The 26,078-nt window shown below is 40.8% G+C and overlaps 1 protein-coding gene across 1 annotated transcript in view; it reads right to left on the bottom strand.

Moving 5' to 3' along the window:
• The window catches only part of POGLUT2 (protein O-glucosyltransferase 2), a 130,471-nt gene that overhangs the window by 61,136 nt on the left and 43,257 nt on the right, over positions 1 to 26,078 (bottom strand). The window contains exons 5-6 of the mRNA XM_077482921.1: positions 17,968 to 18,137; positions 9,672 to 9,909 (exon numbers count right to left, since the gene is read on the bottom strand). Of these exons, the coding sequence (XP_077339047.1) occupies positions 9,672 to 9,909; positions 17,968 to 18,137 (408 nt within the window). The remainder of the gene's footprint in view (positions 1 to 9,671; positions 9,910 to 17,967; positions 18,138 to 26,078) is intronic.

The following is a 26,078-nucleotide window of genomic DNA, read 5'->3' on the forward strand; positions in this document are numbered from 1 at the left end:
TGCATGAGTTGTATGACACTTAACCCACGTTCACATTAGGCTGATTTGACATATCAAATTGCATGCCCAATCGGAGTCTATTGCCGGCGATAGCAATGTCCAAATCGGTGCAAAGCCAACTTTGCGGCACCGCACCGACTCCCAAAAGTAGTTCCTGTAATACTTTTGGCAACTTCAAGGGCAATATCAATAGACATCTGTGCATGAACCTGCACAAATATATGTCAAATCCCCCCCCCCCCCCCCCCCCCGAAGTTAGACTGAAATGCCAGTTGAAATTGTGCAAGTTCAGCTCAACTTGTACAATTCCTAACCCACCCTCAGTGTGAAACCAGTGTGGAAATAGCATAGCCAAACACGTCATAGCACTGCACTGGCAAGTGAACACTTTCTTCAGAGCTAAACCCACCAGCACTACAAGTTACATATATATATGCACTTTACAGTTGGTGACAACTGCAGGAAGGGGTCGTTACACAGCCTCAGACAAGGTCAAAGATGAACTACAATAATAATGGCCAGCGCAACATTGTGGTGTGTTTGGCCACGCAATTCCCACACTGCATTGAGATTGTGTCATACAACGCCTGTATACATATTTTTGTGAGCATCTATATGGCTGTCAGGGGTGTACCAAGTGGTTGGCAAGACTGGCGCCCTCCAGGGGCGCAGGCCAGAGGGGGAGTCAATTGGCAGTGTTCTTCACTTCAGCACAGGCACAGCTGCGGTATGCTGGCTGTGCTGAGCACTGCTGCTTGCTGCTGCTCTAGTGGGTTGGCCCAGTGGCATACTAAGTGGGTGGCGGGGGGCAGGCCGCCCAGGTTCCACACACAACTGAAGAGGAGACAGCGGGCGGGTTTGAGCAGCGGCTCGGAGTGCGGGCAGCGTGACAGGCAGCTAACACACACACACACGGGGAGGGTTGGGAGCCGCACCCGTTGGTATACCCAGGACCCTGTAGCAACGACCACCTTCTCTCGTGGCCGCGCCGTTGCTCTGATAAGTCTCGGCTGTCTCACACAGCTGAGCAGAGTGAAGCCGGCTCCCCTTCCACCTGCACTGTGGGGGGGGGGGGTCTTTAGTGTAGGGAGGGTCTGAACTGTAGGGGGGGCTGTATTGTAGGGGGGGTCCGCACTGTAGTGGGGTCTGTACTGAATGAGGGGGATGCCAGGGGAGCAGATACAGATTCTCGCCAAGGGAGCTGAAGACCCTAGGTACGCCTCTGTTGGCTGTATGTTTTGCTTTTACAATAAACCTTTGGTAAAGCACTAGGCATGGCCAGCCTCCTGTGTGCTCTTTCACAGATGTCTACTAGATTCCCCAATATGAGGAAGGCTGCATTGACGGCACATACCTGAAAGGCATTATTACTCCATTGCTTTTGATGATCCACTGCATAAGTACACTCTGAGGCTGTACTGGAAGGGTTTATGTGTTTTATGTCATTGCAGTTCTTATTATAAGTCTGGCATTAGGCCTCCTTCACACAGGTGTACCTATTCATACACCAGTGCGAAGGGCCGCCTTTGTATACACAGGAATTCTGTGCTTCCGCGTGCAGGCAGTCCCATTCATATCTATTGGGATGCATCAGCTGTAAAGACACAGCGGCTGATCCCAATCTGACAGCCATGTGAGTTTGTGTTTTCCTGAACGCAAATTGTCTGCATTTGGGAGACACGCACCTGTGTACCTGTCATATTAGGACTAGTCTAGCGGTTGTGTCTGTGCAGCCACTGAGTAACAGACATGAATGGGTCTGTCTACACTCAGATGCATGGAACAACGCTACATCCCATGCAGGCAAAGACAGCCCTTTGCACAGGTGTATGGTTAGGTACGCTCATATGAATTCTTTCTGCAGAGGCTAGTCAGAGTGAAGGTAGAACTTCTGATCAGCATAATTACTTTGAACCATTTAAAGAAAGTATTAAAACAACTGGCAGCAGGGAACTAACATTTTCAGAAGGAATAATCAGCAAGGAGAACCTATATATTTTTCTCAACATGAGTTTCCACTAGGCACTGGACTTCACATTAGCTGCAGCTGCAAGAAAATGTGTTAAATAATTCTATTTATTGATTTCAACAGCTCCATAATTTAAATAATATCCTACAATTGTCATAGATTATGGAACTGCTCTTTAATTTTGTAACAGACCTTTTTGTTTTAATGAGAACCTTAAAGTAAATCTAAAACATGTTTTTTTTATTTATATATGGTTAGAACTCTAAAGCCCTGTACACACGAGAGGACTTATGTCCGACAGACTTCCGAAGGAGTTCTGCCGGAGTTCTGCCAGAGTTCTGACAGAGTTCTGACTGACTTTTCGACTGAGCGGACTTGGCCACACACAATCACACTAAACTCCGAAGGATTCGAACGTGATGACGTACGACTCGACTCGAATAAGGAAGTTCATAGCCAGTAGCCAATAGCTGCCCTAGCGTCGGTTTTAGGCCGTCGGAATAGCATACACACGAGCAAATTTTTCGAAGGGACCGGGTCCGGCGGAGTTCCGTCGGAAAAATTTGAAGCATGTTCCATATTCTAAAGTCCGTCAGACTTTGGCGAATCAAAAGTCCGTTGCAGCCCACACGCGATCGAATAGTCTGACGGAATCAGTCCGTCGGACTTTGGATGTTGAAAAGTCCGCTCGTGTGTACGCGGCATTAGCCCTTGTACACACGGTCGGACATTCCGACAACAAAATCCGTTGGATTTTGTCCGAAACTGGTCTGACAAAGTTGTCGGAGAATCCAATCATTCAAAACGTGATGACGTTATTTAGTTATGACAGGACTACATTCAGGCTAGTAGCCAATAGCTTTGGTCTAGGAATTTGATCTGAGCATGCGTGGCACTTTGTCTAATCGGAATTCTCTACAAACGATCGGACAAAGTCCGATCGGATCATGTTGTTGGAAAATTTTTATATTCAGCTCTCAAACTTTGTTGGTCGGACATTCCGACGGAAAAAGTCAGATGAAGCCCACACATGGTCGGATTATCCGACAACACGGTCCGATCGGACATTTTCCATCGGAATGTCCGACCATGTGTACAAGGGCTTAGAACGTCTGACATCGTTTTTTTCTTTCTGTATTTGTCCTATTAGTGGGGGCTTCCCTTCACTTCCTGTCCTGGAGACACAACAGTAAGTGAAGAAACTTCCCCTCTTAAAGTGGTGTAGGAGATATCTCCTGTATCTGCATGTGCCGATGTCATCAGCACATGCGCACTGAAGCAATGGCAGTACGTGCCGTTGCTTGCGTTAGACTGTGCAGCTACTGGCAGCTCCCGTGCGCATGCACTGGAGTGATGTCATCGTGGCTCTGGTCAACTAAAGCGTGGAGCCTGCGATACCCAAAAGTAGTTCCGGGAGCGATGTCGCCGGCTGGAGCGGTGAATGAGGACCACTGTGGGGGCTTCAATCTAAGGTAAGTAATGCATAATGAGTTAGTATGCTATGCATACTAGCTCATTATGCCTTTGCCTTGCAGGGTTTTTTTGTTTGTTTGTTTTGTTCGTGGGTTTACAACCACATTAAGCCTGGTACACAAAGGCGGAATATTGTCCAGTATCGGCAGGTTCAACAGAAACCAGCTGAAATTCAGCCCGTGTGTACAGCAGCCTATCTGGCTTCTGTTGAACAAGCATGCTGGAAAAACAGCTGTGAGCCAGTGGCTGGAAGCTCTGACTGGGGTGTTCTGGGGCAGTCCTCTTGTCAGAACACAATAGCTCAGCAGGGAGATCACTGTACTAACATTTCATAGTTAGTTAAACAAGCAGCTCCATTTTTTTTGTTCAGCCTGCTGGGTTATACAAAAAAAAAAAAACTTTCTGTGTGTGTGTACTGGGCTTTAGGCAGTTGTTACTGGAATAAGTGTTCCCATTGAAGGATTTCCCCCTAACAGCCTGTTCCAGTAACATCTATAAAATTCTGGATTTTCTTTTACTGTCTGTCCGACTGAGAATAAGAAAGGAAGATAATGTTTTATTTAAACATTTTGGCTTTAGATACACTACACCAGGGATATGCAATTAGCGGACCTCCAGCTGTTGCATATCTACAATTCTCATCATGCTTCTGCCTCTGAGTGTCATGCTTGTGGCTGTCAGAGTCTTGCTATGCCTCATGGGACTTGTAGTTCTGCAACTGGAATTCCGCTAATTGCATATCCCTGCACTACACAATAAAGGATATATATATATATAGATATATATATATATATATATATATATATATATATATATATATATATATATATATATATATATATACATATATACTGTAAGTTACTGTTTCAGATTTCCCTGCAAAGAATGATAATGAAGAAATTTCTGCATTTATTCTTATTTAACAGCAGAGATAGGTGCACAATACAGTAAAAATAGACAATGGTTCTAATGGTTTGCTATTAATTGAAATATCAAACAAGATCATTTTATGGTTTACCATAATAATAAAATATTGAGTGAATATTTGTAAAGTATTCATGTTTAACCTGGTTGCCATCACTCCTTATGTATAATCAACGTGTTCTTTTTATAAAACTGTTCAATGCTGACCAAAGTCTCCATTGTGCAAGTGAAACACAAAGTCACATCCTACACAGTTCACGTGTCTTTTTGCTTATCATGAGTTGCAAGTCTGATGATTATTATACTGCATCTGTTATTAAGATAACAATCTTTTTACAGTAAGCAAATTTTGCATTATCAGATTATGCAGCAATGTTTTATTATTAGTCATGTAAAGATAATAGAATCACCTCAGATAATAAAAAAAACTCAGATATACCTTGAGATAATAAGTGTCTAGATATTATTTGAGACTTGTCAAATTAAGGGTGCAAAAAAGCTCTATAAACACTGACCATGTAGCTCAACACAGAACATGGTTGGGTGTTTACAGATTCACAATACAGTGGGGAAAATAATTAATGGATCCCCTGGAGATTTTGTAAGTTTGTCTACTTACAAAGAAATGAAGGGTCTATAATTTTATCATAGGTGTATTTTAAATGATAGAGACAGACTATCAACCAAAAACCCTGAAAAAACACATGATTCAAATGTTATAAATTGAGTTGCAGTTCAGTGAGTAAAACACGACTTACTTGGTGGAGAAATCCTTGTTGGCAAGCACAGAGGTAAGATGTTTCTTCTAGTTACCAGGTTTGCACACATCTCAGGAGGGATTTTGATCCACTCATCTTTGCAGATCTTCTCTATATCCTTAAGGTTTATTGGCTGTCGTTTGGCAACTTGAAGTTTCAGCTCCCTTAAGGACTAAGGTCATGAGACTGGCTAGGCCATTCCATGACCTTAATGTGTTTCTTCTTGAGCCACTCCTTTGTTACCTTGGTGGTATGTTTTGGGATATTGTCATTAAGGATGAGCCGAACACCCCCGATCCTTCTCTGAATCATTTAGATGTTCATTGGCAGACTTCAGATGGGCCTTTAAATGTACCTTCTTGAGGAGGGGGACCTTGAGGGCTCTGCAAGATTTCAATCCATGCCAGCGTATTGTTTTACCAATGGTTTGTTTGGTGACTGTGGTCCCAACTGGATTGAGATCATTCACAAGTTCCTCCTGTGTAGTTCTGGGCTGATTGCTCACTTTTCTCATGATCATCCTTACCCCATGAGGCAATATCTTGCATGGAGCTTCAGACTGAGGGCGATTGATGGTTATTTAGTATTTCTTCCATTTGCGTATAATCGCTCCAACAGTTGTCTCCTCTCACCAAGCTTCTTGCTGATGGCCTTGTAGCCCATTCCAGTCTTGTGCAGGTCTACAATCTTGTCCCTGATGTCAATTGACAGTTCTTTGGTATTGCCCATGATGGTGGGTTTGAACAGAAGAAAAATTCTGTGGACATGTGCCTTTTATACACATAACGAGTTGTCGTTAGGTGCACCTTCTTTAATTGACAGGACTAATCTGTGTACCACAGGAGCACATACTGTAGCCAGCCTGTGGGAGCCATAATTATTGTTGGTTGGTAGAGGATCAAATACTTATTTTACTCACTGAATTGAAACTCAATTTATAACATTTGTATAATGTGTTTTTTCTGGATTTATAATTGATATTCTGTCTCTATCATTTAAAATACACCTATGATAACAGTTAAAGACCCTTCATTTCTTTGTAAGTAGGAAAACGTATTCAATTTGCAGGGGATCAAATTGTTATTTTCCCCACTATATATACTAAAATCCCCTCTGCAAATTGAACAGCCTCTACACCAGGGGTCTCAAACTAGTGGCCCTCCAGCTCTTGCGAAAATACAAGTCCCATGAGGCATTGCAAGGCTGACAGTTACAAGCATGACTCCTACAGGCAGAGGCATGATGGGACTTGTAGTTTCGCAACAGCTGGAGGGACACTAGTTTGAGACCCCTGCTCTACACCTTTTGCAAATCACTCCAACTACATAGGAACTTTTAACAGGAACCTCATGAACATATGGCTATAATGCCACAGATTTGTTTGCCCTGCCTGTTAGTTTTCCTTGTGCTTATCCAATCCTCTTTTGAGAATGAAAACTACTAGTAATCTTTAAGGGCTGGACATCAATACTTCTCGTAAGCATCCATAGTTTGCCAATGAAAGAAGATTAATAGACTGTATTTCTGAAAATAGGGAAAAGGTAAAAGTGCAATAGCAATCTACTTCTAGTAGGCTGGAGAATGAGTACTAACATCTAACATTATTGGAAGCAGACACATACTGTATATAAATATATGCATTAAATGCCAATTGGGGTTTGTGACCGACCATTAAGTTGGAAGCAGCGTTCTGAGAGAGCTCCATAGCTGCTTATCACATCCATACAGTGATCCCAGGAATCGACTGCTGCTGTGCCTCCCTGCCTTGTGCTTTCCTCCCCTACCATCATTATGGTGCAAATAGTAACAATGCCAACTTTCCACTCATTCAACTGGCAAACTTTGATAGCATTTTCAAAGTAAACTTGAAAATATTGAGACCAAATAGAATCTGCTAGGAAATGCCTGGAGTCCCTGCTGCATTTAAAGTATAAGTTCACCTTTGGGAGCATGTTAAACCTTATACCCATATTTAGGTGTAACATGCTCCAGCAATCTTCCAAACCCTCCCCCCCCCCCCTTTTCTCTTCCTCCCCTGTGACAGCGGCTGGGGGTTCTTCTCCTGTAACAATTTAAAAATAGCGCAGCTGTGCAGGGCTCAGCTCACACAACCGCACCATTCATTCACAGTGGTCTGTGAGCGAATGGACTACAAGTTCCGTCTGCCACTGCAGCAGTAGGCTTTAAGTCCTCAATGAACAGTGAGGGTGCTGGTGAGCGCTCTCGTAGTTCATTGATCTTCTTGCTTGTCAGGATCTGTCTGCCCATACTTTCCGTATACTGATTTATTTACATAATTCCAAATAATTGATGAATTGCAGTGACTGCAGCAGGCTAAATATAACTAAAAGACATTGAAAAACCGGTAGTTGTCATTATTTGTAATTTGGTTTAAAAAAAAAAAAATGGGTTGCTCAGTCTAAAATGCCCAGGCCTATTATTCATCCCACTCCGGGCCTGGAAGAGGGGATGCTACACCATAGTAACATTTTTGAGACATGTTGCTACCATCAGTTTCAAAAAAATTTTTTTCTCAAAATGGTACATTTTCTCAGTTTAAACATTTTGATGTTTCTATTTTTCAATTGTGAATGAAATGTGTGTTTATGAAATTTGCAAATCATTCCATTCTGTTTTTATGTAGATTTTACACAGCGCCACAAGTTTTTTGGAATTGGGGTTGTATATGACAGAGGTAAATTTCAAATCTCTGGACTATGCCCTCCCACCCAGTAACATTTTTTTTTCAAGTATATGTGCCATAGGCATGCTGCTGTAGCCCAATTTGACTCCCCACTATCACCCTTCAAAATTTGCCATTAGAAGTTATCCTACTTTTGCCTAATCATACAAAACTTGTCTCCTATTACTATTCTATACTCATGCAGACGCAAGATTCTAGACTTCAAAAAGTTGTAGACCAGCGTTGCGGAGACATTGCTGACCTTAATGAAGAGAAATTTTCCAAATCCTATATTTTGTACTTTCGTAGGGAGATAGACTTTTTAAACTTAGGTACTTTCATAGAATGTACTTCACACCACTGAGACTATTCAAAATGGGTAAATGAACCATGCCTATTTGTCACGAATGTCAAGGAGTGGAGGGTAATTTGTTGCATATGATATGAAGCTGTAGTGAAATTAGACCTGTTTGTCACAGAGTTCATGTTTGATAACGTCTACATCCCTAACATCTGCAACCCCAAACAATGTTTGCTGGGTCTTCTGGGAAAAATTAGTATGAGCTCTGTCAAAAAAACTATTTATCTGTTTACTTTATATGTATGGCAAGAAAACTGGTTTTTCAGTGGACAAATACTCATTTTATATAACTTTCCTATTAGAAGAGGATCAAGTTCTTGTAGGAGCTTTCAGTTTTAGACTGTAATCACAACTCACTCTTTACATAGTTGATAAACCAGACGAGGAGAGTATGTCCATGTAACACTCTGTGGCTGCACGGCTTCTGTATGTAAAGGTAAGTTTATTTGGTACACATACTACATTTACTGCACAAGCTGTGCTTTTCAATAAAACATCAGCTGACTGGTTATTGGGAAAACAGTCACACCAAAGGAAAATGACACAAAAGCGATGAAGCGACATTTATATTACCATATATAAAGTATGTGTTTAGATAAAATGAAGAACGTAAATGTGTATAATATATATATATATATATATATATATATATATATATATATATATATATATATATATATATACACACACACACAGTATATTTTTTTTAAATAGTTTGATTACAACATCCTCATGTTAACAAAAGATAAAAAATATATACATATATAGAGCCTTATAGAGTGTGATTACAGAGTTTGTAGCTATGGAAAAGAGTTATGTTGGCATCTGCTCATGATATGCAGCTGACGTTGGTTTGCTATTGCCCTGTATATGGCGGATTTATGTGATTCTGTTCTCTGTATTTTGTACTATTTAAGGAGATGAACTTGTTGCGTTTCTTTTTAAATTTAAATAAATAAATATATCTTTATGGGAAACAAAATTAATTTATGAAAAAAAAAAAAGTTTCATACTTCCTATGTTGTGTATTGCAAGTGCCAACATTGTACACACAACATTCTAGTTCTCCCTGGCTGAATACTGTATGCCACTTTTGACAGCCTACCCGAGCCTAGGTTCACACTGTTGCAGGTTGCGGATGCAGGAAATGCACCTGCTCCCGCACCCACAGGCACCACCAACCAAAACGTGCTGCTCTTTAAAAAATACACAGGGCTGCCATTCTTAATGGCACCCCCACACATCTAAAAATACAGTGCGCTTGCAGGTGTGGAAACCGCAGAGAAATCAGCAATTTCCCGACCACTGTGTTTTCAAGATTCTGCAGGGCTAGGTTTCATTTTGGCTGTTCCTGTGTAAAATGCAGCCACAGCAGCCCATTCAAATGAATGGGCTGCCTTGCCTGTGCATAAAGCCTTAAAACTGTATTTTGTAATAAAAGCACTTTTCACAAATCATTCCAGCTAGAAATAAGCACCACCAATAGCAGCAATAGTCACCTACCTTAAAGAAGTCAAAAAAAGATATAGGCTGTACAATAGGGCCATAGAGGCTCTCGTCATGTTTGAAGAAAAAAAAGTGTGTGAAAGCAGCATCTATTAAGTCGGGATGTTTTCTGCTCATCTTCACCAGCTCCAGCCTCTCTTTACAACTGTCTCGACCTCTCCAAAAAGCTGTATTGTTTTTCTCTTCCCATTTTGGGCCAGTGTTTCCTTGGACCGAAGTCATGTCTAGGCTCACCCTGTGCAAAATAAAACCAATCATGAATGAAATGTCCAACAACACAACAAAGAATTCAGCCAGCACAACCCAGAAGTGACAAACAATTAAAATTTGCAAGCTGAACACGAAGGGTAATTTCAGAAAGCCCCACAAGACAATACTATAAAACAAACAAATATACACATGACAATAAAGCATCAGCATGTTATTTTTAAAACAGTCCAAAGCCCAATAGGAAAATGTCCTTAGATGATAGTATATTCCCTGTCATGAAACATCAGATGCACCGATAACTTAGGTAAATGAGCCCACCACCAGCACACAGATTGCCCTGCTCACCTCAAGGTATTGACCCCTGAGTCAACAGGATGGTCAATAAGCAATTGTACCCACTAACAGAATAAGTAATGTCAGGTGCAAATGGTTCCAATAGTCCTGATGATCACAGCCGACCCATTCAGGATAAAGAATGAAAGAATCTACAGTAAGTGTTCTTAGTTTAGTATTAAAATCCATGCTTTAACACAATAAAAACACTCACAAGTAATACCTCTTGTCCCAAGCACAAAAGAAGTGTACAATGCCAAATGCTAGAGCGGCTCATTCAAATCAGCTCTTTCAGGTAGCAGCAGGTGATGTCACAGATAGCGGGCTCCTACCCCTACATGTTACATCCTACGGGACTTTGCTAGCGGGATGGAGCCACAGCGCAACCCAATTCATAATATAGGGAAATAGCTGCCATAGAAATCTAGTTTCTTGGCTGGCTGAGTTCCTCATACTCTGTTTCTCTCCCCACTATTACCCAATACTACATAAGAGCTCAAATATGAGGAAAGTAGGGTGGGTGGTTGATCAACATGTACAAGTACATAAGTGGTCCATATAGTGAACTTGGTGTTGAGTTATTCACTTTAAGGTAACAGAGGACAAGGGAGCACTCTTTACATCTGGGGGAAAGGAGATTTAATCTCAAATACTGAAAGATTTATTCACAGTAAGAGATGTGAAAATGTGGAACAGACTCTCTCAAGAGCTGGTTCTGTTTAGCTCAGTAGATTGCTTTAACCATGATGTCCATGGATATCCTCCCGGAATCTTGCTCCCACACGCCCCCTGGGCCGCACACCCAGGAATATCCATGAGCGGCGGGTCCGGTCACAGATCATGATAAATGCCCGCTGACAGAGGCCGTTTACCACGTGATTTCTCCGTCAAATGATGGAATGATCGCTTGTAAACAAACTGCCGTCATGTCTGGTTCCTCTCTCCCCTCTCTGTACCAATCGGTAAGGTGTGAGCTGAGAGATCAGGTGTAGCAGCGCTGTGGGCTGGATGTGTACTGCCCATAGCGCTGATCTGTGCCTGTTCCAGCACTCATCCAGCCATCCCATCCATGCTTAGTAATACTCATCCATCCTCAGCAATACTCATCCATCCATGCTCAGCCATGCACAGCAATACTCATCAATCCATCCATAGTCGGCAATACTCATCCATACATCCATGCTCGGCAATACTCATCCATCCATCCATGCTCGGCAATACTCATCCATCCATCCATGCTTGGCAATACTCATCCATCCATCCATGCTCGGCAATACTCATCCATCCATCCATGCTCGGCAATACTCATCCATCCCATCCACACTCAGCCACCCCATCCACACTCAGCCATACCCACCCAGCCATACTCAGCCATCCCATCCCTACACAGCCATACCCAGCCATCCACATTCAAGGCTCAACCATGCTTAGCCATCCTGATCCATGGTTCATCCATACCACTACGGTGTCACTACAGTGCCTCAAAGTGCAATAGGTAGTCAAATTCGACTTTAAACGTATGCCTCTAGAATGCCCGATAGTGCTCCCTGCATGTTGGGCCTCTGTATGTGGCCAGGCTGTGTAAAAGTCTCACACATGTGGTATCACAATACTTGTAGCAGACAATGTTTTGGTGTGTAATTTTTTGCCATGTACATGCTATGTGTTAAATATTTTGAAATATTGTATAAATGGACAACTTTTTGTTAAAAAAAAAAAATGCATTTTCATTTTCTTTCCACATTTTCCAAAAACCTGTGGAAAAAATGACATGTTCAAAAGACTCATTATTCCTCATAGTTTATATGTTGGGGTGTTTGCTTTCCATAATGGGGTAATTTTTTGGCCATTTTTATTGTCCTGGTGCTCCAGGGCCTTCAAAAGTGCAAGAGGTAGTCAAGAAATTAGATGTGTAATTTATGCTCCTAGAACGCCTGAAGGTGCTCCCTGCATATTGGGTCTCTGTATGTGGCCACGGTTTGTAAAAGTCTTACACATGTGGTATCGCCATACTCAGGAAGAGTAGTAGAATGTATTTTGGGGTGTAATTTGTGGTATGCATATGCTGTGTGTGAGAAATAACCTGATGATATGACACTTTTGTGAAAAAAAAAAAAAAAGAAATCTTGATTTTGCAGAGAACTGTGGTGAAAAAAATTACAACTTCAAAAAAACTCACCACACCTCCTTCTAAATACATTTGAATGTCTACTTTACAAAAAGGGGTCATTTGGGGGGTATTTGTACTGTCCTGGCTTATTAGAGTCTCAAGAAATGAGCTAGGCCGTCAGTACTTTTTGTGTGATCAATTTTCAGTTATTGGCACCATAGCTTGTAGACTCTATAACTTTCACACACACCAAATATACACCAATTTGGATTATTTTTACCAAAGATATGTAGCAGTATAAAATTTATTATGAAAAATTACTAATTTTCAAAATGTTATAACAGAAGGCGCAAAAAATAAAAAACCCAGCGGTGATTAAATACCACCAAAAGAAAGTTCTATCTGTGTGAAAAAAGGACAAAAATATGGGTACAGTGTTGCATGACTGAGTAATTGTCACTCAAAGTGCGAGAGCACTGAAAGCTGAAAATTGGTCTGGGTAGGAAGGCGGTTTAAGTGCCCAGTGGTCAAGTGGTTAAAAATGGCCAGGATTCTTTCCTAAATGTACATAATATAACTGGATACTAACATTTATAGGTAAAGTTGATTCAGGTAATATCTGATTGCCTCTCAGGGGATCAGGAAATAATTTTTCCCCCTGCTGGAGCAAATTGGATCACTTATCTGTGGTTTTTAGCCTTCCTTTGGATCAACTGTGGGTATGGGATTGTATATCCACTTACCAACTGGGCCATAGTCAAAATAACTCTGGGAGGGCATACAATGATGTCCTCCCAGAACCAGGTTCCTGCACCCCCCCCCCCCCCGGAACACGCACCTGGGAATGTCCATAACCGCCGGGTCCCGGAGCATCACGGATCAGGGTAAAGGGCCAATGACAGCGGCCCTTTACAACAAACCGATCATTCTCGGTCCAGCTCCTCCCCTCTCCTCAAACAGATCGGTACAGCATGTGAGGAGAGGAGGGAGCCGGGTCCAGCTGCACTGTGGGCTGAATCTGAAGTGCCCACAGCACTGATCTGTGCTCATGCCCATCCATGGCTCATCCTTGCCTATCCATGGCCATCCATGCCACATCAATTCCACCTCTATGCTTATCCGTGCTCATCCATGCTAGATCAGTTCTCATTCGTGCCACATCAGTGCTCATACGTGACACATCCATGCTACATCAGTTCTCATCCATGCTACTACAGTGCCCATCAGTGTCTCACGAAAGTGTAATAGGTAGTCAAAGTAGATTTGAAATGTAAGCCCTTAGAACACCTGATAGTGCTCCCTGCATGTTGGGCCTCTGTATGCTGCCAGGCTATGGAAAACTCTCACACATTTGGTATCGCCATACTCAGGAGGAGTAGCAGAATATATTTTGGGGTGTATGTTTTTCTATGTACATGCTATGTGTTAGAAATATCTTATACATGGAAAACTTTGTGTAAAAAAAAAAAAAATGCATTTTCATTTTCTTTGCACATTTTCCAAAAACTTTGGAAAAAATTACATGTTCAAAAGACTCATTATGCCTCATAGTTTATATGTTGGGGTGTTTGCTTTCCAAAATTGAGTAATTTTTTGGTCGTTTCCATTGTCCTGGGTCTTAAAAGTGTAAAAGGTAGACAAGAAATGAAATGTGTAATTTACATCCCTGCAACACCTGATGATTCTCCCTACATGTTGGGCCTCTGTATGTGGCTAGGGAGTAAAAAAAATAAAAATAAAGTCCCACACATGTGGTATCGCCATACTCAGGAAGAGTTGCAAAATGTATTTTGGGGTGTAGTTGCAAGTATGTATATGATGTGTGTGAGAAATAACCTATTATGACAATTTTGTTAAAAAAAAAAAAAAAACAATCTTAATTTTGCAAAAGATTGTGGGAAAAAATGACAACTTCAAAAAGCTCACCATGCCTCTTACTAAATACCTTGGAATGTCTATATTCCAAAAAGGGGTCATTTTGGGGGTATTTGCACTGTCCTGGCTTGTTAGTTTCTCAAGAAATTAGATGCCGTCAGCACATCGGGTATGATCAATTTTCAATGATTGGCACCATAGGCTGTAGACTCTATAACCTTCACAAAGACCAAATAATATTTGGGTTATTTTTTACCAAAGTTATGTAGCAGTATAAATTTTGGCCACAACTTAGGAAGGAAAATTACTAATTTGCTAAATTTTTAGACGAGACTTTTTATGGATATCTTTGAGAAATGGCTTTCTTCTTGCCACTCTTCCATAAAGGCCAGATTTGTGCAGTGTACGACTGATTGTTGTCCTATAGACAGACTCTCCCACCTCAGCTGTAGTTCTTTGCAGTTCATCCAGAGTGATCATGGGCCTCTTGGCTGCATCTCTGATCAGTCTTCTCCTTGTCTGAGCTGAAAGTTTAGAGGGACGGCCAGGTCTTGGTAGATTTGCAGTGGTCTGATACTGCTTCCATTTCAAAATGATCGCTTGCACAGTGCTCCTTGGGATGTTTAAAGCTTGGGAAATCTTTTTGTATCCAAATCCGGCTTTAAACTTCTCCACAACAGTATTACAGACCTGCCTGGTGTGTTCCTTGGTCTTCATGATGCTCTCTGCGATTTCAACAGAACCCTGAGACTATCACAGAGCAGGTGCATTTATACAGAGACTTGATTACACACAGGTGGATTCTATTTATCACCAGTCATTTAGGACAACATTGGATCATTCAGAGATCCTCACTGAACTTCTGGAGTGAGTTTGCTGCACTGAAAGTAAAGGGGCCGAATATTTTTGCACGCACCACTTTTCAGTTTTTTATTTGCTAAAAAAGTTTAAATTATCCAATAGATTTCGTTCCACTTCACAATTGTGTCCCACTTGTTGGTGATTCTTCACAAAAAAATTTAAATTTTATATCTTTATGTTTGAAGCCTGAAATGTGGCAAAAGGTTGAAAAGTTCAAGGGGGCCGAATACTTTTGCAAGGCACTGTGTATATATATATATATATATATATTAATATATTAGCAAACACCCTAGGGAATAAAATGGTGGTTGTTGCAACTTTTTATGTCACATGGTATTTGCGCAGCTATTTTTTTTAAACATTTTTTTGGGCCAAAAAACACTAACGTTTGCCAGATTTTTTTTTGTAAAATGTGAAATATTACACCGAGTAAATAGATATTCAACGTGTCATGCTATAAATTTGCACACACTTGTGGAATGGCGCAAAACTTCAGTTACATGTTTAGAGTTACAGAGGAGGTTTACTGCTAGAATTATTGAGCTTGCTCTAACAATCTCAGCATATGTAACCTGTGTGTATATCGCTCTGATACTAGCCAGTGCCTCACCGGCCACTGACCTCACCGAACGTCCCTGGCTACCACACATGTTCCCAAAGAAGACTACATGTGCACATTTCAATGCAATTTACACAGGAATTGTCCACTACAGCATGACATAAGCCATACAGATATTTATGTAAAGCAAGCACATGTAAATATAAAGTTGCTGCAGGATATCAGCAGCACTGGGGGGCATTTTTTATGAAACAAATTGCTTTACTAAACCAAATGCCATTTTGTTTGGGTTTACAGTACATTTACGTTAAGTGCAGTAAGCCACAGCAACCATCGTTCACTCTTCTTTTAAAGTCATACCAGAGAATGCCCTCATAGAGAAAGACAGCAGTAAGGCTGTAATGGTGGTTATAGGGCTACATCATTGACCCATGTGCACTAGGTGCAGGAATACTCTTTACCTCCTTAGCTGCAGTTGCCTGCTGGGATTTCCAGTTGCATGAAATCTGTTACAACATACTGTGGTCTGCTGCAACTATGTAATGCAAGTCACCACCCTGCCCCAAACCCATAATTGGACAGTGAAGAAGCAACAGCAGGTTAATGAGATCATCCAGTTGCTCCCTCCTTTCCATGTCTGTGTTCTACTGTAAAGGAAATTGCCACAAGCTGGTGCCAAGTATAAAACAGGTATACTATTAATACTAAAGTGCATTTTTTAAAATCTGCCTGGAACTTAGTTTTAAGATTAGTTAGAACACATGAAAAGAAGCCTAGATCTCCACCTGCTGCCTAGAACATGGAAATACAAATGTTCATGAGAAAAATGTCATGATTATCTAACTCAAACAATCAAAAAAAATTATGACTATGGCAGTCAGATATTCCCTGGATTAACAATCTCTGGTCTTATTACCTATAAATGTTAATATCCAGTTATAATTTGTGCATTTGTATCCAGCTGTTAAAAACAATCTGCTTAGGGCCAAACTGTCTTCACTAGTGCCTAGGCACCCAGCCTTTATAGCTCAAAGCAACACCTCTCTGCCAGGATAACTTAAAAGGGGTGGTAAACCCTTGTTTTTTTTTCACCTTAATGCAACCTATGCAATAAAGTGAAAAAACACCTGTCAGTGCCTTGTGCTCTCGGTTCTTGATTGGATAGATTGATAGCAGCGCAGCCATTGGCAGCCATTGGCTCCCGCTGCTGTCAATCAAATCCAATGACATAGGCACCGGGGGGGAGGGGGGGTCAAGTCATACATTCAGAGGCTATGGATGCTGAATGACTGACTCGGGATCGCGCCTGCAAGGTAAACCCCCGGGAGAGCCCTTCTCCTAGGGGGTTATCTGATGTGGGGAGGAGCCACGAGAGCCGCCAAGAGACACCAGAAGAGGCTGATTGGGGCCACTCTGTGCAAGGAGCTGCACAGTGGAGGTAAGTATGACATGTTTGTTATTATATATTTTTTTAAATAAACAAAGCTTTACAATCACTTTAATTTAGGAAAAACATTTGTTTTTATTGTTTCTGGCTGAGCTTAGAACACAGTGACAATGCGTAAATGAGATTACAGAATATGAAATGTGTGGTTGATACCTACACAGGGAAACATCGCCTTTCTGGTTCTGCTGCCTCTAGGTAAAGGCCTAATGTTATTAATAGTACATTTTAATAATAATAGTAATAGTAAATTTGGCCCATGCTTTAAAGAGGAAGTAAACTTTCTCTGCAGACATTTACCTATAGGTAAGCCTATAATAAAGCTTACCTATAGGTAGTGCAAATATTTACATGTACCGTTTAGGAGATATTTATAATACATGCAGCCAGTGGCATCACTGGCGCATGCGCTCTGAAGGAACGGCCACGGGTGCTGTTTCTTCCGAGCCCTACGCCATGCGTGGGAGTGAAGTCCTTGTGGCTCCAACCAGTCACGGTCGCTCACAGAGAACCCGGAAGAAACTTTTGGGAAAAATGTTAGCCGTCTCAGAAGTGTGCGGGCGCCGCTGGAAGGCTTTGTTCTAAGGTAAGTATTTCATAATAAGCCCATTATGCCTTTGTTTTATGGGGGGTTTTTTTCTTGTTTTTTTTTTTTTTTTTTTTTTTTTTAAAGAGTTTACAACTTCTTTAAATTTGATGTGAAAAGTTCCTATGTACACCCAAAAAGTAAATCTTTAAAAATAGAATTAAGATTAAATTTACAGAATGTCCAATTTTGGTTTATTCTGGATATTTATTCTTTAACTAATTGAATTAAAATTGGTATACCTCATAAAAACAATTAAATCAATAAAGATAATTTAGAGATCCAACACATAGGAAAATAAAAACTTCAGATTACCTCCCCATAGTCTCCAGTATAGAATCGGTCAGGTCATAAGTGGGCATTACAATGTCCCTTGTTTCTGTGGATCCACACCAAGAAAAGATGGGGTGAATGGGCTGAACCTTCCTTTTCTCCAGTGGCCAATCCCCTAAATTTACAAAGAATTCCACATCTGGAACTTTCACCTGTAGAATAATATAGAATTAGTAGAATTGTATTACTTTATTCTTTTTAATAACAAAATATGTATATACATACAGACACATACAGTGGTATACTTTCACCTAGCAGCAAAAAGGGTCACTGGTTCAAATCCTGACCACAACACCATCTTTCTGGAGTTTGCATGTTCTCTCTGTGCCTGTATGGGTTTCCTCCAGGTACTCCGGTTTTCTCCCACACTCTAAACATATGCTGGTAGGTTAATCAGATCCTGAATCCTAAATTAGCCCTAGTGTGTGTATGAATGTGTGTAAGCTCCTTGAGGGCAGAGACTGATGTGAATGTACATTGTATATGTAAGCGCTGAGTAAATTGACGGTGCTATACTAGTACCTGAAATAAATAAATATATACAGCTGTGCTCATAAGTTTACATACCCTGGCAGAATTTATTATTTCTTGCCCATTTTTCAGGCAATATAAATGATAAGACAAAAACTTTGCTTTGGCTCATGGCTAGTGTTTTTGCTGAAGCCATTTATTATCAATCAACTGTGTTTACTCTTTTTAGATCATAATCACAACAGAAACGACCCAAATAACCCTGATCAAAAAAGTTTACATACCCCAGTTCTTAATACCGTGTATTTCTCCCTTTAACATCAATGACAGCTTGAAGTGTTTTGTGGTATTTGTGGATGAAGCTCTTTATCTTCTCAGATGGTAAAGCTGTCCATTCCTCTTGGCAAAAGGCCTCCAGTTCTTGTAAATTCTTGGGCTGTCTTGCATTAACTGCACGTTTGAGATCTCCCCAGAGTGGCTCAATGGTATTGAGACTGAGATGGCCACTCCAGAACCTTCACTTTATTCCGCTGTAGCCAATGACAGGGCGACTTGGCCTTGTGTTTTGGATCATTATCATGTTGGAATGTCCAAGTACGTCTCATGTGCAGCTTCCTGGCTGATGAATGCAAATGTTCCTCCAGTATTTTTTCATAACATATTGCATTCACCTTGCCATGAATTTTGACCAAGTTTCCCGTGCCTTTGTAGCTCACAGATTCCCAAAACATCAGTGATCCACCTCCACCTGGGACGCCTGCCTTTACATGCACATGAACTTTAATGGCATCCCTGTCTTAGTCCGTAGGGTTCAATATTGAGTTGGCTCACCCTTTGCAGCTATAACAACTTCAACTCTTCTGGGAAGGCTCTCCACAAGGTTTAGGAGTGTGTCTATGGGAATGTTTAACCAGAAGCACATTTGTGAGGTCAGGTACTGATGTGGATGAGAAGGCCTGGCTCGCAGTCTCTGTTCTAATTCATCCTAAAGGTTTTCTATCAGGTTAGGGTCAGGACTCTGTGCAGGCCAGTCAAGTTCCTCCACCCAAAACCCGCTCATCCATATCTTTATGAAACTTGCTTGTGCACTGGTGTGCAGTCATGTTGGAACAGGAAGGGACCTTCCCCAAAATGTTCTTGGTATGCTGATGCCTTAAGAGTTCCCTTCACAGGAACTAAGGGGACAAGCCTAACCCCTGAAAAACAACCCCACACTATAATCCTCTCTCCACCAAATTATTTGGACTTGACTTCCCTGCACAGAGTCCTGATCTCAACCCGATAGAACAATGTTGGGTCAAATTAGAGCGGAGACTGTGAGCCAAGCCCTCTCGTCCACATCAGTGCCTGACCTCACAAATGCGCTTCTGGAATAATGGTCAAATATTCCCATAGACACACTCCTAAACATTTTGGACAGCCTTCCCAGAAAAGTTGTATATAGTGTGTGTGTGTCTATATATGTATGTGTGTGTGTGTGGGAGAGAGAGTTTACAGTAGAACCTGTGTACACTTTATGAGTACAAAGTGTTTATATGCATTGATGTATTATTTGCAGACCTGTTACTAATGCTTATGTAATAATTTGCCACAAACAGATTTTTTTTTTAACCATTTGTTTTTCCAGAAAACATACAGTCCAAAAGTGAGGCAGAGGGGGTTATTTATGAAAGGCAAATCCACTTGGAAGTGCAGTTGCTCTAAATCTAAGGGGTAGATCTGAAATGAGGGGAAGCTCTGCTGATTTTATCATCCAATCATGTGCAAACTTAAAATGCTGTTTTTTTTATTTTCCTTGCATGTCCCCCTGGGATCTACAGCGACTTTAGTTTTAAGTGCACTTGCAGTACAAAGTGGATTTTACTTTTGTAAATAACTCCCATAGTGTCTAGGAGTTTGTACATCTTGGCATTTTCAAAAAAGGAGTAATTACATACACAGTAGATAGCTACAAAAAAAGCAGTCAAGTACACGGAAATGTGAGTCAGATACTGACAAAAAGGTTTCTAAACTCCTAGATCGCCTGTGGCCAAAGTAGAGAGTCTCTCTCTGGCAGCATTGTTACATTTTCTATACAAGTCCAAGAAAACAGAAATTAAACCAGTAAGCCACAATCAGATGTTGCTTGAAATGGTATATACTGACATCTACTGGATGTTTTGCATAAGACTGAATCCAGAATTAAATAAGATAACTGAATTTTTTTTTAAAGAAAAACATGATATAAGCGCCATTGGTTTCTTGTTGGTAAGGCTAATCCTATGGCTTCAATAAGTTCTGGGCCAGAGGCTTAGAAATGATATATAGGATCAGCAGCATTTTCATATGGAGGTTACCAATGGTACAGTGGCTCATATACTATTTGTTTTATCAGTTTTATTTTTATAGGTAATGCTCAACTAATATTTAGAAATCTAGTTGCTTTTCTCAACTTTTGGTCATTAGAATTTTTTGTTGAGTAGTTTAGGTTCAATACTGAATTTTCTGAATTTGAACTTTTTATTAAACCTGCAAAATATGTTCAGATTTATTTTCTAAAATCTCCTCAAAAACACACAATAAGCAAAGTGGCATTTTGTTGATATTCCAAGATATAAACAAAAGCTGAAAAACATGCTAGTTTTCTCTTTCACAAAAAAAGTAAATAAATAAAAAAAGGATGCAATTTTTAAACTACCTAATTCTTCAGTATAATGTTGAGAATATGTAATAATATGCGATTTGGGCTCCTCACTAGAGGCACCTGCCCCTGATGCTCATATTATATATATATATACACACACACACACACACATACACATATATATATATATATATATATATATATATATACACATATATACACATATATACATATATATACACACACACACACACACACACACACACACACACATACATACATACAGTGCCTTGCGAAAGTATTCAGCCCCCTTGAACTTTTCAAGCTTTTGCCACATTTCAGGCTTCAAACATAAAGATATAAAAATTTTATTTTTTGTGAAGAATCACCAACAAGTGGGACACAATTGTGAAGTGGAATGAAATCTATTGGATTTTTGAAACTTTTTTAACTAATAAAAAAATGAAAAGTGGGGCGTGCAAAATTATTCGGCCCCCTTGCGTTAATACTTTGTAGAGCCACCTTTTGCTGCGATTACAGCTGCAAGTCGCTTGGGGTATGTCTCTATCAGTTTTGCACATCGAGAGACTGAAATTCTTGCCCATTCTTCCTTGCAAAACAGCTCGAGCTCAGTGAGGTTGGATGGAGAGCGTTTGTGAACAGCAGTTTTCAGCTCTTTCCACAGATTCTCGATTGGATTCAGGTCCGGACTTTGACTTGGCCATTCTAACACCTGGATACATTTATTTGTGAACCATTCCTTTGTAGATTTTGCTGTATGTTTGGGATCATTGTCTTGTTGGAAGATAAATCTCCGTCCCAGTTTCAGGTCTTTTGCAGACTCCAACAGGTTTTCATCCAGAATGGTCCTGTATTTGGCTGCATCCATCTTCCCCTCAATTTTAACCATCTTCCCTGTCCCTGCTGAAGAAAAGCAGGCCCAAACCATGATGCTGCCACCACCATGTTTGACAGTGGGGATGGTGTGTTGAGGGTGATGAGCTGTGTTGCTTTTACGCCAAACATATCGTTTTGCCTTGTGGGCAAAAAGTTCGATTTTGATTTCATCTGACCAGAGCACCTTCTTCCACATGTTTGGTGTGTCTCCCAGGTGGCTTGTGACAAACTTTAGACGAGACTTTTTATGGATATCTTTGAGAAATGGCTTTCTTCTTGCCACTCTTCCATAAAGACCAGATATGTGCAGTGTACGACTGATTGTTGTCCTATGGACAGACTCTCCCACCTCAGCTGTAGTTCTCTGCAGTTCATCCAGAGTGATCATGGGCCTCTTGGCTGCATCTCTTATCAGTCTTCTCCTTGTCTGAGCTGAAAGTTTAGAGGGACGGCCAGGTCTTGGTAGATTTGCAGTGGTCTGATACTCCTTCCATTTCAAAATGAGCGCTTGCACAGTGCTCCTTGGGATGTTTAAAGCTTGGGAAATCTTTTTGTATCCAAATCCAGCTTTAAACTTCTCCACAACCATATTACGGACCTGCCTGGTGTGTTCCTTGGTCTTCATGATGCTCTCTGCACTTTCAACAGAACCCTGAGACTATCACAGAGCAGGTGCATTTATACAGAGATTTGGTTATACACAGGTGGATTCTGTTTATCACTATCAGTCAATTAGGACAACATTGGATCATTCAGAGATCCTCGCTGAACTTCTGGAGTGAGTTTGCTGCACTGAAAGTAAAGGGGCCGAATAATTTTGCACGCAAAAAATTTAAATTTTATATCTTTATGTTTAAAGCCTGAAATGTGGCAAAAGGTTGAAAAGTTCAAGGGGGCCGAATACTTTCGCAAGGCACTGTACATACATATATATATATATATATATATATATATATATATATATATATATATACACACACACACACACACACACACACACACATACATATACACACACACACACATACATACACACATAGATTGTACATTCAAATTGGTTCCCATCAGTGCTGAAAACACTTACTAGAAGATAAAATTCATCTGATTTTAATTATTTCGAACATTGCATCCTGCATTAGAAATCCACTAAGTGACATTGGGCTCTTTGCAGATTTAAGGCTTTACAATTATTTTAACAAAAATTATTATTTTTGTAATCTTTGTAAATAGGCCCCACCATTCTCCCGACCTGTCATTAAAATTATTTTGTATTCTTTGTACTGTGTATGAATAACTTACTTATATTTATTATCTTTTCAAGAAAAAAAAAAGCTACTTGGAGCTCAATAACCATTTGACAATTAAGGGTAATGTAATGAAATATTTGGTTTATGGGAAAAGATCCAGAAAAAGCTGTAAACATTACAGCAGGAGACATGGCCTTTTGACCTGCCCACAGTTTTCTTCTCAAAATACCATATCTGGCTATATATTTCCCTGAAATAAGAATAATTAAGGCACATGTTCTTTTTTCAGTTACCAGAAGTCCTTCAAATAATACATCATTTTTATCTGGGAGGAATAACTGAATACTTACATTACAAAAAATCCTTACTGAAATCTCAGGTAGAAAACATGTGTCAAACCCCAAAGTCCCATAATCAATTTATGTAAACTCCTGGTAATTTTATTACATCCATTGCACTGGAGTCTACTGTACCACTTTTCTGGGAAGCTAGAATAATAGCAAACTTCAAATATACTGATTGCAAAAGACCTCTTTAAATAATCAACCTCTAATTTAATGTTTATACTAAGAGGACACATCACATGCCACCTTTTCCAGTATTGGAGACCAGAGTGATGTGGAATTTTTGCTTTCACCCCCACCCCACACACAAACAATTTGCATAAATCCACATTTGATGTAATGGGAGAGTTCTGCTGTTTCAAACAAGCTACAGTATCTCACAAAAGTGAGTACACCCCTCACATTTTTGTAAATGTTTTATCATACCTTTTCATGTGACAACACTGAAGAAATGACACTTTGCTACAAAGTAAAGTAGTGAGTGTACAGCTTGTATAACAGTGTCAATTTGCTGTCCCTTCAAAATAACTCAACATACAGCCATTAATGTCTAAACTGCTGGCAAGAAAAGTGAGTACACCCCTAAGTGAAAATGTCCAAATTGGGCCCAAAGTGACAATATTTTCATTGTTTTATTACATCGGTATTTTCCAGCACTGCCTTAACCCTCTTGGGCATGAAGTTCCCCAGAGCTTCACAGGATGTTCTCTTCCACTCCTCCATGAAGACATCACAGAGCTGGTGAATGTTAGAGACCTTGCACTCCTCCACCTTCCATTTGACAATGCCCCACAGATGCTCAATAGGATTTAGGTCTGGAGACATGCTTGGCCAGTCCATCACCTTTACCCTCAGCTTCTTTTAGCAAGGCAGTGGTCATCTTGGAGGTGTGTTTGGGGTATTTATGTTGGAATACTGCCCTGCGACCCAGTCTCCGAAGGGAGGGGATCATGCTCTGCTTCAGTATGTCACAGTACATGTTGGCATTCGTGGTTCCCTCAATAAACTGTAGCTCCCAGTGCTGGCAGCACTCATGCAGCCCCAGACCACGACACTCCCACCACTATGCTTGACTTTAATAGTACTACTTTTAGTACTACTAAAAGTACTACTTTGTAATCCTCACCTAGTCGCTGTCACACACGCTTAACACCATTTGAACAAAAAAAGTTTATCTTGGTCTCATCAGACCACAGAACATGGTTCCAGTAATCCATGTCCTTAGTCTGCTTGTCTTCAGCAAACTGTGTGCATCTTTCTTGTGGATCATCTTTAGAAGAGGCTTCCTTCTGGGGTGACAGCCACACAGAAAAATTTGATGTAGTTTACAACGTATGGTCTGAGCACTGACAGGCTGACCCCCCACCCCTTAAACCTCTGGAGCAATGCTGGCAACACTCATATGTCTATTTCCCAAAGACAACCTCTGGATATGACGCCGAGCATGTGCACTCAACTTCTTTGGTTCGACCAAGACGAGGCCTGTTCTGAGTGGAACCTGTGCTGTTAAACCACTGTATGGTCTTGGCCACTGTACTGCCGCTCAGTTTCAGGGTCTTGGCAATCTTCTTAGGCCGCGTACACACGGGCGGACTGTTCGCCCAACTTTGTCCGCTGAACAGTGTTTCAGCGGACAGTCCGCTCGTGTGTGGGCTTCAGCGGACTGTTTCAGCGGACAGTCTGACGAACAAAGTTTTTCGGAATTTCCGTAAGACTGTCCGCCCAAACTTGGTTTCAGCGGACAGTCCGCTCGTGTGTAGGCTCGTTCGACAGACTAAGTTTCGCGCATGCTCAGAAAGGATTTACACGGCGAAGGTTGCATTGCAGTGTATTGGACGTCGAATTTCTCGTCCCGTCGTACGTGCCGTTCACGTCATCGCGCACGCTTTCAGCGGACTGTCTGCTCATCGTGTGTGGTCAAGTCCGTTCATGCAAATTTTGAGCGGACTGTTTGTCGGATTGTCTGACGAACTAAGTTGGGCGAACAGTCTGCCCGTGTGTACGCGGCCTTACAGCCTAGGACATCATTATATAGAGCAACTATTCTTTTTTTTCAGATTCTCATAGAGTTCTTTGCCATGAGGTGCCATGTTGAACTTCCAGTGACCAGTATGAGAAAGAGCGATCACACCAAATTCAACACACCTGCTTCCCATTCACACCTGAGACCTTGTAACAAGTCACATGACAGTGGGAGGGAAAATAGCTAATTGGGCCTGATTTGGACATTTTCACTTAGGGGTGTACTCACTTTTGTTGCCAGCGGTTTAGACATTAATGGTTGTGTATTGAGTTATTTGAGGGGACAGCAAATTTACACTGTCATACAAGCTGTACATTCACTACTTTACATTGTCGCAAAGTGTCATTTCTTATGTTGCGTTGTCATATGAAAAGATATAATCAAATATTTACAAAAATGTAAGGGGTTTACTCATTTTTGTGAGATACTGTATATCCAATGACAGAAAAAAAAAACACCCCATGTCTTAACTCTTCATGCAATAGTGC

Source organism: Lithobates pipiens, unplaced genomic scaffold (assembly GCF_037356315.1).
Source record: "Lithobates pipiens isolate NorthernLeopardFrog02 unplaced genomic scaffold, aLitPip1_a1.2 Scaffold_16, whole genome shotgun sequence".
NCBI classification, from domain to species: domain Eukaryota; kingdom Metazoa; phylum Chordata; class Amphibia; order Anura; family Ranidae; genus Lithobates; species Lithobates pipiens.